Source organism: Piliocolobus tephrosceles, chromosome 12 (genome assembly GCF_002776525.5).
Source record: "Piliocolobus tephrosceles isolate RC106 chromosome 12, ASM277652v3, whole genome shotgun sequence".
NCBI lineage: Eukaryota > Metazoa > Chordata > Mammalia > Primates > Cercopithecidae > Piliocolobus > Piliocolobus tephrosceles.
The window spans coordinates 69,323,775-69,341,695 of NC_045445.1; the positions used below are offsets into that span (position 1 = coordinate 69,323,775).

Genomic DNA, 17,921 nt, shown 5'->3' on the forward strand with positions numbered 1-17,921 from the left:
AGAAAGATTTCTTGTATAGATAGTAATGATGAAAGGTTTGCTTTTTCTCCCTTTTACAGTAGTACATTATTTATGCAAAGAGAATATTTCATTAAACAAATGGGTTTATTAAAATATACAATTCACTATTTTGCAAGAAAGAGCGTAGAGCATAGTGAATAGACTTCTATTGAGGCCACTATTGGAGAAACATTGTTTCAGTCATTTATACTGTAGGTCTAAGATTTGTATTAAGAAAACACATGTAGCAATAAATCCATTAGTCAGTGCTGAGTTTACAAAGTAAATGCAGGTAATGTGTTTAAGTAGTTTATAGGGCACATCATTCATTATGAAGTCATCTCTTGCTTTGTGGTAAAGCCCTATTTAAAATGTGACTACAGTAGTCCTCCCTTATTTATGGTTTTGTTTTTCATGGTTTCAGTAACTTGCAAAAGTACAATAAGATATTTCAAGAAAGGACACATTTACGTAACTTTTATCACAGTATTTTGTCAATACTTTTATTTTATTATATTGTTCATTTCTTAGCTAATTTATAATTCAACTTTTTCATAAGCATGTATATATAAGAATAAATACAGTATATATAGAGTTCGATACTCTCTGCAGTTTCAGACATCCACTGGGTGTCTCGGAGTATATCATCTGTGGATACAGGGGGATTACTGTATTCTAAACTTCTTGTAACTTCTTCGCTTCTAAAAGCATTGAATTTTTATTATAACAATTGTATTATCTATAGATTTTAAAATTTGCAACAGAGTCCCAACAATTGTAGGCCCCCCAACAATGCCTTAGAACCTTTTTTTTTTTTGAATTCCCAGAAGTCTGCACTACTTCTCAATTTTTTTCACCAAGAAGGACCCTTTAAATCTGTTGAGTTCAATAAGGAAACAACATTTTACACATGGGGAATATGTTCTGAATGCAGATTTATCTTGAAATAGTGTGTGAAATCTTTGGTAATGATCAACATTCCAAGTACTGTCAATAAATAGCTTACTGAGATTCCATTTGTTGTTTTCACAGATTTCAGGAAACCTTACTGTGCCTTGGATTACAGGGTGTTCTAGAAAAAGAGCAGTAAGTAATCTTTCATTTAAAGCAGCAAACGGGTTTCCCCTTGTGCTGTTAGTAAGAATGCCATTGAGAAAATTGCCATCATATTTGTAAAGCTGGCAAAACTGAACCTTGATAGCACTACATTGTCTCAAAGGACATATTTCAAGACAGTAATATTTACATATACTGCAAATGTAATCTTAATTATAATGTACTAATCAGCACACCATATAATCCATGGGCAGTTTTCTCAGTTTTAAAAGTGACTCCAGAATAATTAATAAAATATGATTTTTTCTACATCTAATCAACCCAATTAATTTGATCAGACAATTGAATCATAATTAATATAAAATATCTCAATCAATATTGCATAATTTACTTTACTGTTTCCTTTTAGTGCAGGTCAGTATTTAGAAATGATGAGTAATTAAGGTTTACCAATCTTATTTTGTGCTCTAGCCTTCTGATACAACTGCTGTAAATTTTTAAATCTTATTATAACAGAACTTCAGTAAAATTGTGCTTTCTTAAAGAATCTCATTCATTTTTTGTATGTAAGACCAATAAATCTGCATTTTGGCAAATATCCCAGGAGATTTTGATGTGACTGGTCCCTAGATAGGAAACCATTAAAAGGCTTTAATCATAAAAGATACATGAATAGACTTTTAGAAAGACAAATGATCCAAAGCAATCCTAAGCAAAAGAACAAAACAGGAGATATCACATTGCCTGACTTCAAACTATACTATGAGGCTACAGTAATGAACACGGCATGGTACTGATACTAAAACAGACACATAGACCAGTAGAACAGAATAAAGCACCTGGAAACAAAGCTGCACACTTTACAACCATCTGATCTTTGACAAAATCAACAGAAATAATAAATAGGGAAATGACTCCTCGTTCAATAAGTGGTGCTGGAATAACTAGCTAGCCATTTGCAGAAGAATGATACTGGACCCCTATCTCTCATATGAAAATTAACTCGAGATGAATTAAATATTTAAACGTAAGACTGAAAACTATAAAAATCCTAGAAGAAAACCTAGGGAATATCCTGTTCAACATTGGCTTTGGCAAATAATTTATGGCTAACTCACCAAAAACAATCACAACAAAACCAAAATAGATAAATGGGACCTAATTAAACTCGAGCTTCTGCACAACAAAAAAAATTACCAACAGAATAAAAAGACAGCTTACAGAATGGGAGAGAATATTTGTAAAATATGCATCTGATAAAGGTCTAACAGCCAGAATCTACATGGAACTTAAACAAATCAAGAAGCTAAAAAACAATCTAACTAAAAATGGGCAAAAGACTAAACTAAAAATGAACAGGCACTTTTCAAAAGAAGATATACAAGAGGCCAACAAACATGAAAAAAACATTGAATGTCACCAGTCATCAGAGAAATGCAAACCAAAACCACAATGAGATACCATCTCTCACCAGTCAGAATAGCAATAATTAAAAAGGCAAAACAAAAAACAAAACAAAACAAACAAACAAAAAAAACCACAACTGAGTCTCCTCAGTCATTGGAGAAAATCAAATACACTGTTGTTGGGAATGCAAACTAGTTTAGCCACTGTGGAAAGCAACTTGGAGATTTCTCAAAGAACTTAAAATGTAACTACCATTTGACCCAGCAATGCCTCTACTCGGTATATACCCGAAGGAAAATAATTCACTCTATCATAAAGGCACATGTAGCCATATATTCATTACAGTGCTATTCACAATAATAAGGTCATAAAATCAACCTAAGGGCCCATCAGCATTGAAGTATATATAGTACATATACACCATGGAATACTGTGTAGTCATAAAAACGAATAAAATCATGTCTTTTGTAGCAACATACATGCAGCTGGAGGCTATTTTACTAAATGACCTAATGCCAGAACAGTAAACCAGATACCGCATGGTCTCACATTTAAGTGGGAACTAAACATTGAATACACATAATCATAAAGATAAGAACAATAGACACTGGGACTCACTAGACGTGGGAGAGAGAGAGGGAGTGTGGGCTTAAGAACCACCTGTTGGGTACCGGGCTTATGATCTGGGTGTGGGATCATTGGGACCTGAAGCCTCACCATTATTCAGTTTACCCATGCACACATACACTTTAATCTAGAATAAGAGTCGAAATTAGAAAAATAAGTAAACAAAAAGCAGGATAACTCAAGTTATTTTATAATGGATAGGATAAATAAAAATGAAGCTAGGACTTCAGTATTGGCCAAGATTGTCTATATTCCTTTATCCATTTTCTTCCCCAAAAAGTAGAACTATAAACCGTGAAAATAATGTAAGAGGCTACCGAGAATTCTGAAAGGATGAAAAAATAAAGTGCCCCTTTAGGGACTCCAGGAATTACAGGACCTGTAGGGTGTTTTGGCCCCCATTTAACATTAAAAGGCGATCCAAACCAGGAACCTCATGTCCCCCACCTTAGCAACACAAGAAAGCTTTGGTAAGCTCATTCCCCATCCCCATCTGCCGCCAGTTGGAGCAGGAATGTCAGGAACAACATGAAGTGAGTCTGGCAACTTTGACCAAGAAGATTAACTGGAAGTTTTGCTGACAATAAGCAGCCAGGAGAACTACGCTCCTTTCCTGCTAGACCAGGACATTCTCTCCCTAATCAGGAGACACCAGGCAATAATATGAAGGAAGATATTGACACAAAGAGTAGCTTAGTCTCTTGACTCCTGTAAGCAAGATAATTACTTCTTCTACCTAGAGATACAAGTGGCTTATTGTCAACAGGAAGAGGGACCAAGCCACAATGGGCAACTAGTCCAGAAAGTGTGCTATGTATTCCTGAAGAATGGAGTTTCCATTTTCCACTGAAGGACATTAGTTTGTTGGGCAACACCAGTGGGGGTAGGTATCTCCTCACAAGTGCTTGGTCTAGATGAACTCCTTCTGTCCTCTTAGGTGGCACCAGTAGGGATTACTGGAAGCTCCAGTGGAACTAGATAAATCAAGCAGATGAAAATACCACCACAAAAGTTAGGAAAGTTGAACTATTATTGGAACCATAGCTGATAAAAGTAGGCCAGGACTTGCATGCTAAACATAACTGGGTGACTGCCTGCAAAATTTTTCTAAAAAGCCAAGCATGATTGTGTGTGCCTGTAGTCCCAGCTACTTGGGAGGCTGAGGTGGGAGGATTGCTTGATCCCAGTAGTTCAGGTCCAGACTGGGCAACATAGCAAGATCCTGTCTCTTAAAAGAAAAAAGTCTCCTGTGGTAGTGACAAAAGCAGACAGGAAACAATTGAAGATTGCTCATTGAATTAAATTGTTACCTTTATTACTACATAATGTTTGCCTTTGTCTCTTCTTACAGCTTTTTACTGAAGTCTGTTTTACCCAATATAGATATAGTTACTCATACTTGCTACTGGTTTCTATTTGCATGAAATATCATTTTCCTTCCTTTAACTTTCATTCTATGCATGTCTCTATAGGTGAGGTGAATTTATGTAGACAGCATATAGTTGGACAAATATATATGCATCCAGTACTGGAGGACCCACATAGAGCAATCATTACTAGATCTAAAAGTATAGATACACTGTAATAAAATAAATGTTGAGAACTACAATACCTCACTCTCAGCATTGGACAGATCTTCTAGAAAGATAAATAACAACAACAACAACAAAAACCCACAGTGCATTTAAACTATACCATAAAAAAAAAAAAAACAGCAAATATTTACAAAACATTTTCATCCAACAACTGTAGAATACACATTAATCAGCACATGGTGCATTCGCCAGGACTGACTATAGGTTAGGACACAAGACAAGTCTCAACACATTTATAAAAGTTAAAGTCATATCAAATATCTTATCTGACCACAGTGGAATAACACTAGGCATCAATAATAGAGAAACATTTGAAGCTATACAGATGCATAGAAAATAAACAACATGCTCTTGAATGACTAATGGGTGAAGGGAGAAAATAAGAATACAATTTTAAAATTTCTTGAAACAAATGAAAATAGAAACACAACATACCAAAACCTATGGGTAACAGCAAAAGCAGTATTAAAGCCAAGGTAATAGCAATAAATGTCTACATCAAAAACTAGAAAAAATTCAAATAATCACGTTAAAATGCATTTTTCTTAAGTAAGTAGAAAATCAAGAACAAGTCAAATCCAAAATTAGTAGAAGGAAAGAAATAATAAAGATCAGAGAACTAAATGAAATGGAAAGTGAAAAATATATAAAATATCAATGAAACAAAAAGTTTTATGAAAAAATAAACAAAATTGACAAATCCTTAACTAGACTAAGAAAGAAATAGTGAAGACCCAAGGAAATAAAATCAGAAATGCAAAAGGAGATGCCATACTGGATACCACAGAAATAAAAAGGATCATTAAAACTACCATGAACAGCAACGTGCCTAAAAATTAGAAAATCTAAAAGAAATGAATAAATTCCTGGACACATATGACTTACTAACATTGAACAAAGAAGATATAGAAAATCTGAAGGGACAAATAAAAATAACATGATTCAGTTAATAATAAAAAGTTTTCCAACAAATAAAATTCCAGGATTGAATGGCTTCATCACTGAATTCTACAACACCTTTGAAGAAGAATTATTACCAGTTATTCTCAAACTATACCAAAACATCGAAGTGGAGAGAACTCTTCCTATCACATTCTATGTGGCCTGCGTAACCCTGATATCAAAATCATATAATGATACAACCAAAAAAGAAAACAACAGGCCAATTATCACTGAAGAACATAGATGCAAAAATCCTCAATAAAAACTAGCAAAATTAATCCAATAATATATCAAAAAATATGCCATGATCAAATGAGATTTATTCCAGGAAAGCAAGAATGGTTTAACATACACAATCAGTAAACATGATACATCACATGAATAGAATGAAGAAGAAAACATTATCTCAATAGATGAAGAAAAAGCATTTGATAAAATTCAACATCCATTACCTATTTGAATTCTTGATAAATTAAATATAGAAGAAAATGCTTCAACACAATAAAGGCCATTTATGAAAAATCCACAGCCTAAATAATACCAAATAGAAAAAAGGTGAAAGCCTTTCTTGTAAGAATTGGAACAAAACAAGGATTCCCACTTTTATCAATTCTATTCAGTGTAGTACTAAAAGTCTTGGCCACAGTGACTAGGTAAAATTTAAAAAAAGGGCATCCAAATTAGAAAGGAGAAATTAAAATTATCTGTTTTTAATAGACAATGTGATCTCATACATAGAAAAACTTAAAGACTCAAACACAAAACTCTCAAAACTGATAAGCAAATTCAGTAAAGTTGCAGGATACAACATCAACATACTTATTCAGTAGCATTTTTGTACATAACAAACAGAATGAGAAGGAAGAAGACAATGTATTTACAATAACTGAAAGAAATAAAATACCTTGAAATAAATTTAATCAACGAGTTGAAAGACCTTCATTTAAAAAAACAAAACACTGATGGAAGGAACTGAAGTGTACAAAAATAAATAGAAACACATTCCAAGCTCATGGACTGGAAGAATTAATATTATTAAAATGACTATACTGCCCACAGCAATCTACAGATTCAATAAAATATTTATCAAAGTACCAATGAAATATTTTATGGAAATAGAAAAAGTAATCCTAAAATTTATATGGAACCAAAGAAGAGCCAGAATAGCCAAAGCAATACTGAGTAAAAAGAACAATGCAGGAGGCATCACACTACCAAACTTCAAAATATGCTACAAAGCTGTAGTCACCACAACAGCATGGTTCTGATATAAAAACGAACACATAGAACCTTAAAACAGAGGAGAGAACATGTAAATTAATTCACATACTTACAGTCAGATGATTTTTGACAAAGGTGCCAAGAACACTCACTGGGAAAAGAAAGCCTTCTATAAATGGTAATGGAAAAACTGGATATCCACATGCAGAAGAATGAAATTAGACCTCCTCTCACACACACACACACACAAAATCATGGATCAAATACCTAAATGAGAGACCTCAAACTACAAAGTTACTAGAAAAAAAACATAGGTAATGTGCTTCAGGGCATTTTCCCAAGAAATAGAACAAACAGCAGGTGTAGGAAAACATTTTATCAATAAGACCTCAAAGGCACAGGCAACAAAAGACAAAATAAACAAATCGGATTATATCAAACTAAAACTTTTCTGCATAGCAAGGAAAACAACAGAGTTAAAGGACAACCTAAAGAATGGGAAAAATATTTGCAAACTTCTCACCCAACAGCAGATTAATATCCAGAATATTTTTAAAAACTGCAACATCTCAACAGAAAAAAAAAAATCAAATTTTTAAAGGAACAAATTATCTGAAAAGACATTTCTCAAAGAAGACAAAAAATGGCCAACAGTTATGCTGACATTATGCTGATTGGGCAAAAGCTGGAAGCATTCCCCTTGAAAACCAGAGCAACACAAGAATACCTCCCACCACTCCTATTCAACATAGTGCTGGAAGTCCTGGCCAGAGCAATCAGGAAACGGAAAGAAATAAAAGGCATCCAAGTAGGAAGAGAGAAAGTCAAACTACCTCTGTTTGCATATAATGTGGTTCTATACCTAAAGAACCCCATAGTCTCTGCCCAAAAGCTCCTTTATCTGATAAATAATGTAAGCAGAATACAGGATACAAAAGCAGTGTACAAAAATCAATAATATTTCTCTACAAAAACACCATCCAAGCTGAGAACCAAATCAGGAACACAATCCCATTCACATTAGCCACAAAAAATAAAATACGTAAGAATACAGCTAACAAGAGGGGTGAAATATCTCTACAATGAGAATTACAAAACACAGCTGTAGGAAATCAAATACGACACAAATAAATGGAAAAACATTCCATGTTCATGGATAGGAAGAATCAATATTGTTAAAATGGCCATCTGCCCAAAGCAATCCACAGATTCAATGCTATTCTGATCAAACCTATGACATTCTTCACAAAATTAGAAAAATATGTTTAAAAAGTTGTATGGAACCAAAAATGATCCCGAAAGCAATAGCCAAAGCAATCCTAAGCAAAAATAGCTAAGCCAGAGGTATCACATTACTCGACTTCAAACTATACTAGAAGACTATAGTAAGCAAACTAGCATGGTACTAGTATAAAAACAGACACATAGACCAATGGAACAGAATAGAGAGCCCAGAAATAAGGCTGCATACCTACAACCATCTGATCTTCGACAAAGTTGGCAAAAACAAGCCATGAGAAACAGATTACACATTCAATAGATGATGCTGGAACAACTGGCTAGTCACATGTAGAAGATTGAAACTGGAACCCTTCCTTATACAATATTAAAAAAATCAACTCAAGATGGATTAAACACTTACATATAAAAGCTAGAACTATAAAAACCTTGAAAGATAACACGAGAAATATTCCGTGCATAGGACTGAGCAAAGACGTCATGATGAAAATGCCAAAAGCAAGAATAATAAAACCAAAAATTAACAAATGAGACCAAATTAAACTAAAGAGCTTCGGCACAGCAAAAGGAACTTTCAATAGAGTAAACAGACAACTTACAGAATGGGAGAAAATATTTGCAAACTATGTATCCAACAGAGATCTAAATGTCAAGAAACTATAAGGAACTTAAACAAGTTTATAAGCAAAAAACAACCCCATTAAAAAGTGGGCAAAGGATATGAACAGTAACTTTTGCAAAGAATATATACAAATAGCTAACGTGCATATGAAAACACTCATAATCATTAGAGAAATGCAAATCAAAATCACAACAAGATATCTCACACCAGTCAGAATAGCCATTATTTAAAAATCAAAACATAACAGATGCTGGAGAGGTTGTATAGAAATGGGAACACTTATACACTGCTAGTGGGAGTGTCTATTAGTGCAGCCATTGTGGAAAGCACTTTGGCGATTTCTAAATGAACTTAAAACAGAATTATCATTTGACTCAGCAATCTCATTATTTAGTATATAACCAAAGGAATGTACATCATTCTACTATAAGGACACATGCATGTGTATGTTCATCACAGCACTATTCACAATAGCAAAGACATGAAATCAACCATAAGTGCCCATCAATGGTTGACTAAATTTAAAAAATGTGGTACATATACACCATCAAATACTACATGGTCATAAAAAAGAGGCAATATGGATGGAGGTGGAGGCCATTATCTTAAGTGAACTAACGTAGGAACAGAAAACAAAATACCACACAGCCTCACTTATAAGTGAAAACTAAACATGAAGTACATATGGACAAAAAGAAGGGATAACAGACAATAGTACCTACTTGAGGGTGGACGGTGGGAGGAGGGTGAGGATAAACAATCTACCTATCATGTACTATGCTTATTGCCTAAGTGACAAAATAATCTGTACTCTAAACCCCTATGATATGCAACTTTCCTAAATAGCAAGTGTGCACATGTATTCTTAAACAAAAATAAAGGTTTAAACATAAAGTTAAATTTAGAAAAAGAAAAGAGAAGAAGAGAAGAAAGACAGAAAGAGGGAAAAAGAAAGAAATTGTCAACAAGTGTATGAAAAATGTTCAACATTACTAAGTATGAGGAAAATACTAATCAAAACCACAGTGTAATAACACCTTACTTTATTAGGATGGCAATTATCAAAGGGATAAAAAAAAATCACCAATGCTGGTGAGGATGCAGAGAAAAGAACTCTCTTATAAACTGTTGGTGGGAATTTAAACTAGTACAACTACTATGGAGAACAGCATGGAGGTTTCTCAAAGAAATATACGTAAAACTATTATATGATCCAGCGATTCCACTACTGGGTATTTATCCAAGAGAAATTAAATCATTTCATAGAAGAGACATCTCTACCAATATGTTTATTGCAGCACTAATTCACAATAGCCAAGATGTGGAATCAACTTAAGTGTACAACAACAGATGAATGGTTAAAGAAAATGTGGTATATATATACAATTGAATACTATTAAACCATAAGAAAGAATTAAATGTTGTCATTCATGTCAACATTGATGGAACTATAAGACATTATTTTAAGTAAAATATGTCAGGAACAGAAAGTTAAACACCACATATTCTCATTCATATCTGAAAGCTAAAAAAAGTGATCTCATATAGGCCAAAGTAGTACAGAAGATATTAGAGGCTGGAAATAGTAAAACGAAAGGGATGATATGAAGAGATTTGTTAAAGGAGACAAAATTACAGGTAAATAGGACCAAGCTCTAGTGTTCTATACCACTGTAGGATGACTATGGTTAACAATTAATTATTAGTATCAAATAGCTAAAAGAAGGATACTGAATGTTTCCAAAACAAATAAGGAAGGATATGATAATAACACTGATCTGATCACTATACATGAAATGTATCAAGACATAGATATGTACCCCACAAATATGTGCAATTATTATTTTTCCATTTAAAAATATAGCTAGTTTTTTTTTTAATTGTCCTTTTCATTACAAAAAAACATGGACCTTTCTCAACTTTGTAGAATGTATGTATAAAAACCACGTACTTAACATTATACTTAATGGTGAAAGAGTGAATACCTCCCCACTAATGTCAAGTAAAAGTCATGGATGTCCCTTTTTACAATTTATATTCAGCATTTTACTGGAGGTTCTAGACAATGCAGTAAGGCAAGAAAAATTTAAGGTATCCAATCTAGAAGAGAAGGAATGAATGTGTCTTTATTTCCAGAAGACGTGATAATTTATGTATAAAATCCCATGGTATTTAACTTAAAAAGCTACTAAGGCTAATAAGTGAGATTAACAAAATTAGAGGATACACGTTCAATACACAAAAACCAATTGTGAGTTTATAAACTACCAACGTATAATCAGAAATTGAAATTTTAAAAACACATTTGAAAATAACATAAAATATGAAATACTGAGGGATAAATCTGACAAAAACTACGCAAAACCTCTGCCCTGAAAACTATAAAATATTTGTGAAAAAAATTAGAAGGATTTTAATGGAGAGATATGCCTTTTCTTTCCATGGGACAAAATTTCTAATATACTATCATTTTCCTCACAATTATTTATAGATTTAGAACAATTTTAATCAAAATTTCAGGTCACTTTTTTGTAGAAAATTACAAACTGATTTTTAAAACTTATATGGTAATTAAAATGACTTGGAAATAGCCAAAACAATTTTGAAAAAACATATAATTGACAGGATAACACTGCATGTTTTAAAAACTTATTACAATGCTATAGGAATAAAAACTGTATTATTGGAGTTAGATGAAAAAATCAATGAAACAGGATACGGAGTTAGACAACTTATTTTTTTTAAAGTTGTGAATTCAATTCAGTGGAAACAAGATAGTCTTTTCAACAAATGGTTTTATAATGATTGAATATCCACATGCAAAAAATGAATTTTGGTCCATAGCGCACACCATATATAAAAATTAACTAGGACTGGGGCGCAGCGGCTCACTCCTGCGATCCCAGCCCTTTGGGAGGCCTAGGCGGGCGGGTCACGAGGTCAGGAGATGGAGACCATCCTGGCTAACACGGTGAAACCCCTTCTCTACTAAAAAGGAATACATACAAAAAATTAGCCAGGCGTGGTGGCGGGTGCCTGTAGTCCCAGCTACTTGGGAGGCTGAGGCGGGAGAATGGCATGAGCCCCAGAGACAGAACTTGCCATGAGCAGAGATGGCGCCACTGCACTCCAGCCTGGGCGACAGAGTGAGACTCTGTCTCAAAAAAGAAAAAAAAAAAAAGTCAACTCAAAATGGATCATAGACATAGTCATAGGAACTACAGTTATTTTACACACCTAGAATAAAACATAGAGAAAAAATTGTGACTTTTGGCTAGGCAAAGATTACTTAGATTTCACATTAAAAGCATGATTCATAAAATAGCAAATTGATAAATTAGAATGTATCACAATAAAAAACTCCTGCTTCTCTGAAGACACTGTTTCCTTGGAATAGAGTGGAACTTCCTTACCTGTTAAAATACGTCTATGGAAAGCCAATTGTCAGTTAACTACTGACACATATTGCATCATGTATGACCCTCAAAGATATTATGTGATTTCTATCACGTGACAGAAACCAGACACAAGACATCACATATTGTATGATTCTATTTATGTAAAATGTCCTGAAAGACACATACAAATTCATAGAGGCAGAAAGTAGACAAGAGGTTTCTGGGCCTAGGGATGGGAAAGTGAAGTAAATGGAAATGAACATGAGAGATATTATTGGGGAAATTAAAATGTTCTAATACTGATACGTGATGTTTGTACAACTCAATAAAATTATTAAAAATAATTTAATTGTACCCTTGAAATGGGAAAATTGTGTTATATGTCAAATGTACTGCAATGAAGTTATTTTATAGAAAGACAGGGTTATGAAAATGAAAAGACAAGCCCAGATAGAGAGAACATATAACAGAAGGTCTATCTGATAAAATGATCTGTTTCTAGAATATACAAAGAATACTCAAAAACTCGATAAAGGAACAAACCAGATAAAAAATGGCCTGAAAACTGAAAGGCACTTCACCAAAGGAGATATAGAGATGGCAAATAAGCAGATGAAAGGGTGCTTAATACCATTAATCATAAGGGAAATGTAAATTTAAACCACATTGAGGCAACTACACACACACTAGAATGACTGAAATTAAAGACTGATCATACCAAATGTTGATGAGGATGTGGAAGAATTGGAACTCTGAGACTGCCAGAAATGTTAAAACACTCTTTAAAACAGTTTGACAATTTCTAAAAGAGTTAAACATGCACTCATCCTATCATCCAGCTATTTTACTGATATGTATTTACCCAAGATAATTTATAGCACATATCCATACAAAGCCTTGCACATAAATGTTTATATCAGCTTTATTTATAATAACCAAAACCTGGAAACAAACAAACTGTTTATTAACAGGTAAATGAACAAATTGTGCATTTCTATATACGAAAAAACTACACAACAATTTAAAAAATGAACTGTTGATAGGCCCAACAACATGAATGAATCTCAACATAATCATGACACGTGAAGGAAACCAGATTAAAAAGAGAGCACGTACTTGTTTGCCTTCATCTATATAGAACTATTGAAAATGCAAACTAGCAACCATAATCATTCATTGACTGGTTAGACAGAAGAAAAGGAAGTGGAAAGTTGATTAACAGAAGGCATTAGAAAACGTTGGGGCGTGATGTTTATGTTCATTATCTTGATTTAGTGATAGTTTCTTTAGTGCATACACATATGAAAACATCTAATGGTACAGATTAAATATATGCAATTTATTGTATGTTAATTAAACCTAAATCAAGCTCTTAAAAACTATTCCTAAATTCGATTATTGGAGAACCCGGGTATTTGAATCTACTTCTTCATCTGTAAATCTTATGAAATGTAATATAGATCAAGTTTGTGTGATGAATAATTAGTCTTCAAATTAACAAGTACTGTAGGTGCAAAATACATATTGTATTTCAAAGAATTACTATGATAAAAATAATATGTAAAATATTCCATTAATTTTTTTTATAAATTCTGGTAAGGACACTTAACATAAAAGCTACTATCTTAAAAATTATAAGGGGCAAAATACAGTATTGTTAATTATAGACATGATGTTGTACAGCAGATTTCCAGAACATATTCACCTTTTCTCAGCTTCTATTTTTAATATTTTTATTTTTTTATTTATTTTATTTTTTTTAATATTTTTATTTTTAAAATAAAATTGTATATATTTAAGGTGTATCATGTGATGATTTGATATAGATATACTTAATGAAATGATTACTACACTCAAGCAATTAGCATATTTATCTCTTCACAAAGTTACCATTTGTTATTTTGGGGAGAGCACCTGAAATCTACTCTCTGAAATCACCTGAAAATATACAGCACAGTTTGATTAACTATTGTCGCCATGCTATACATTAGATCTCTATATTGATTTATCCTACATAACTCAACTTTATGCCTTTTGACCATCTTCCCATTTCCCCCATATTCCCCACCCCTAATAACCATTGCTCTACTTTCTGTTCTACTTTCTACTTTTATGTGTTTGACTTGGTGAGATTCCAAATATAAGTGAAATCATGCAGTATTTTTCTTTCTGTGTCAGCCCTTATTTTACTTAGCATAATGTCCTCCAGGTTTACTTTTGTTGTCACAGATGGCAGTGTTTCTTTCTTTTTAAAGGCGGAAAAGTATTTAATTATATGTACCTTAATTTCTTTATTCATTCATCAGTTGACAGGCAATTATGTTCTTTTCATATCTTGGTTGTAGTTAATGACATGAGAGTGCAGATATCTCTTTGAGGTACTTATTTCCTTTAAGTATATAACTAGGAAGGGAATTACCAAATTATATGGTAGTTCTATTTTTAATTTTCTGAGGAGTCTTCATACTGTTGTTCATAATAGCTGTACCAATATACATTCTCACTCACAGTGTATGAGAGTTTCCTTTTCTTCACATACACGCCACTTGTGATCGTTTGACAGTTTTAAAAGTCTGTTTTTTTTAAAATTTTTTAATTTTTAATTTTTGTGGTGTATAGTGTGTATGTGTGTGAGTATATATATATGTGTATATATATATGTGCTATATATATATATATACACATACATATATATACACACACACACACACACATATATATATATATATAAAATACTTTAAGTTCTAGGGTACCTGTGCATAACATGCAGGTTTGTTACATATGTATACATATTTATTGGGTGCATGAGATGTTTTGATACAGGCATGTAATGTTTAATAATCACGTCATAGAGAATGGGGTATCCAAACTCTCAATCATTTGTTTTTTGAGGTACACACAATATAATTATACTCCTTAAGTTATTTCAAAATGAATTACCATTAATTTATTATTGACTACAGTCACCCTGTGGTGCTATCAAATAGTAGGTCTCATTCATTCTTTCTATTTTTTTTTTTTCACACATTAACCATCCTTACCCGTCCATCCCCTACACCTCTCCACTACCCTTCCCAGCCTCTGGCAACCATTCTTCTACTTTCTATGTTCATGCATTCAATTGTTTTGATTTGTAGATACCATAAATAAGTGAAAACATGTGATGTTTGCCTTTCTGTGCCTGGCTTATTTCACTTAATGCTCTTCAGTTCCATTCATGTTGTTGCAAACCCCTGAATCTCATTTTTTTTTTCACTACTGAATAGTATTTCATTGTGTATATTTACCACATTTGCAGGATTCATACATTTTCTGATGGACAGGTGCTTCCAAATCTTAGCTATTGCAAAGAGCACTGCAACGTAGGAGTGCAGTTATCTCTTTGATATACTGATTGCCTTCTCTTTGGATGTATACATAGCAGTTGGACTGCTGGATCATGTGGTAGCTCAATTTTCAATTTCTTGTGGAACTTCCAAACTGTTTTCCATAGTGGTTGTACTAATTTACATTTCTACCAACATTGTACATGGGCTCCCTTTTCTCCACATCCTCATCAGCATTTGTTATTGACTGTCATTTGGATATAACTCATTTTAACTGTGGTAAGATGGTGTCTCATTGTAATTTCGATTTGCATTTCTCTGATGGTTAGTAATGTTGAGCACATTTTCATATGCCTCTGTCATTTTTATGTCTTCTTTTGAGAAACATCAACCCAAATCTTTTGCCACTTTTTTGTTCAGATTATTAGATTTTTTTTCTATAAAATTGTTTGAGCTCTTTATATATTCTGGTTATTGATATCTTGCCAGATGGGTACTTTGCAAATATTTTCTCCCATTCTGTGACTAGTCTCTTCACTGTGTTGAATATTTCCTTTGCTAGGCAGAAGCTTTTTAACTTGATGTGATTCCATTTGTCCATTTTTGCTTTGGTTTCCTGTCCTTGTGTGGTATTGCTCCAGAAATTTTTGCCCAGACAAATTTCCTGAAGATTTTTCCCAATTTTTTTTGTAGTATAAGTTTCATAATTTCCAGTCTTAAATTTAACTATTCAATCCTTGATTTGATTTTTATCTATGGCGAGAGATAGAGGTCTGGTTTCATTCTTCTGCATATGCATATCAAGTTATCCCAGCACCATGTATTCAAAATATTGTCTTTTTGCCAGTGTATGTTCTTGAAAGCTTTGTCAAAAATGAGTTCCCTGTAGGTGTGTGGATTTGGATCTGAGTTCTCTATTCTGTTTCATCGGTTTATGTGTCTGTTCTTATGCCAGTATCATTCTCTTTTAGTCACTATCACACTGTAGTATAATTTGAAGTCAGGTAATGTGATTCCTCCATTTTTAATCTTTTTGCTTAGGATAAATTTGACTGTTCTGGGTCTTTTGTGGTTCCCTGTAAACTTTAGAACATTTTTAAAATTTCTGTGAAGAATGTCATTGGTATTTCGAATGGAATTGCACTGAATCTTTAGATTGCTTTGGGGAGTATGTACATATCAAAATTATTGATTCTTTCTATCCATGAACATGGAGTATTTTTTTCATGTTTTGGTGTCCTTTCCATTGTCTTCCATCAGTGTTTTATAGTTGCATTGTTATAAAGATCTTTCAGTTCTTTGGTTAATTCTTAGGTATTTAAGTTTATTTGTGGCCGTTATAAATTGGATCACTTTTATTTTTCTTTTCAGATTGTTTACTGTTGGCATTTAGAAATGCTACCAATTTTTGTATGTTGATGTTGGATCCTGTAACTTTACTGAATTTCTTTATTCCTTCTAATATTTTCTTGTGGAGTCTTTATATAGTTCCGAATATAAGATCGTATTATCTGCACACAAGCATAATTTGACTTCTTCCAATTCAGTTCAGACGCCCTTTATATCTTTCTGTTGTCTGATTGTTCTAGCCAGGACTTGCAGGACTATGTTGAATAACAATGGTGACACTAGATATCCTTGTCATATAGAAGCTGTTAGAGGAAATCTTTCAGTTTTTCCCCATTATATATGATACTATCTGTGGGTCTGTTGTATATGGCTTTTATTATGTTGAGATACGTTCCCATGTTCCTTCTGTCACTAGTTTTTTAAGCAGTTTTATCCTGAAGCGATGTTGAATTATATCAAATGCTTTCAGCAAGTCAACTGAAGCGATTGTAAGGTTTTATACTTCATTCTGTTGATATAATATTTCACTGTGCTTGATTTTGTATGTTGAAACACCCTTGCACCTTAGGGATAAATCTCACTTTGTTATGATGAATGATCTCTCTACTATATTATTGAATTTAGTTTGCTAGCATTTTGCCGAAATTTTTTTGCATCAATATTCACCAGATATGTTGGCCTGTAGTTTTCTCTCTCTCTCTCTCTCTCTTTTTTTTTTGATGTTTCTGCCAAGTTTTGGTTATCAGGGTAATACTACCCCCATAGAATGAGTTTGGAAGTATTCCCTCTTTCTGTATTTCTTGGAATAGTTTAAGTAGGTTTGGTATTAGTTCTTCTTTAAGTGTTAGAATTCAGCATTGAAGCCATTGGGTTCAGAGCTTTTTGTTGTTGTTGTTTGTTTTTTGTTTTTCTTTCTTTTTTTTTTATTATACTTTAAGTTCTAGGGTACATGTGCATAATGTGCAGGTTTGTTACATATGTATACATGTGCCATGTTGGTGTGCTGCACCCATCAACTCGTCAGCACCCATCAATTCATCATTTATATCAGGTATAACTCCCCAATGCAATCCCTCCCCCCTCCCCCCTCCCCATGATAGGCCCCAGTGTGTGATGTTCCCCTTCCCGAGTCCAAGTG

General features: G+C 33.2%; 1 protein-coding gene across 3 annotated transcripts in view; it reads left to right on the plus strand.

Moving 5' to 3' along the window:
- HDX (highly divergent homeobox) overlaps positions 1–17,921 on the plus strand; it is a 206,675-nt gene that overhangs the window by 70,491 nt on the left and 118,263 nt on the right. For all 3 annotated transcript variants that reach the window (XM_023202828.2, XM_023202826.2, XM_023202827.2), the window contains one exon: positions 1,033–1,086. In XM_023202828.2, the coding sequence (XP_023058596.1) occupies positions 1,033–1,086 (54 nt within the window). The remainder of the gene's footprint in view (positions 1–1,032; positions 1,087–17,921) is intronic.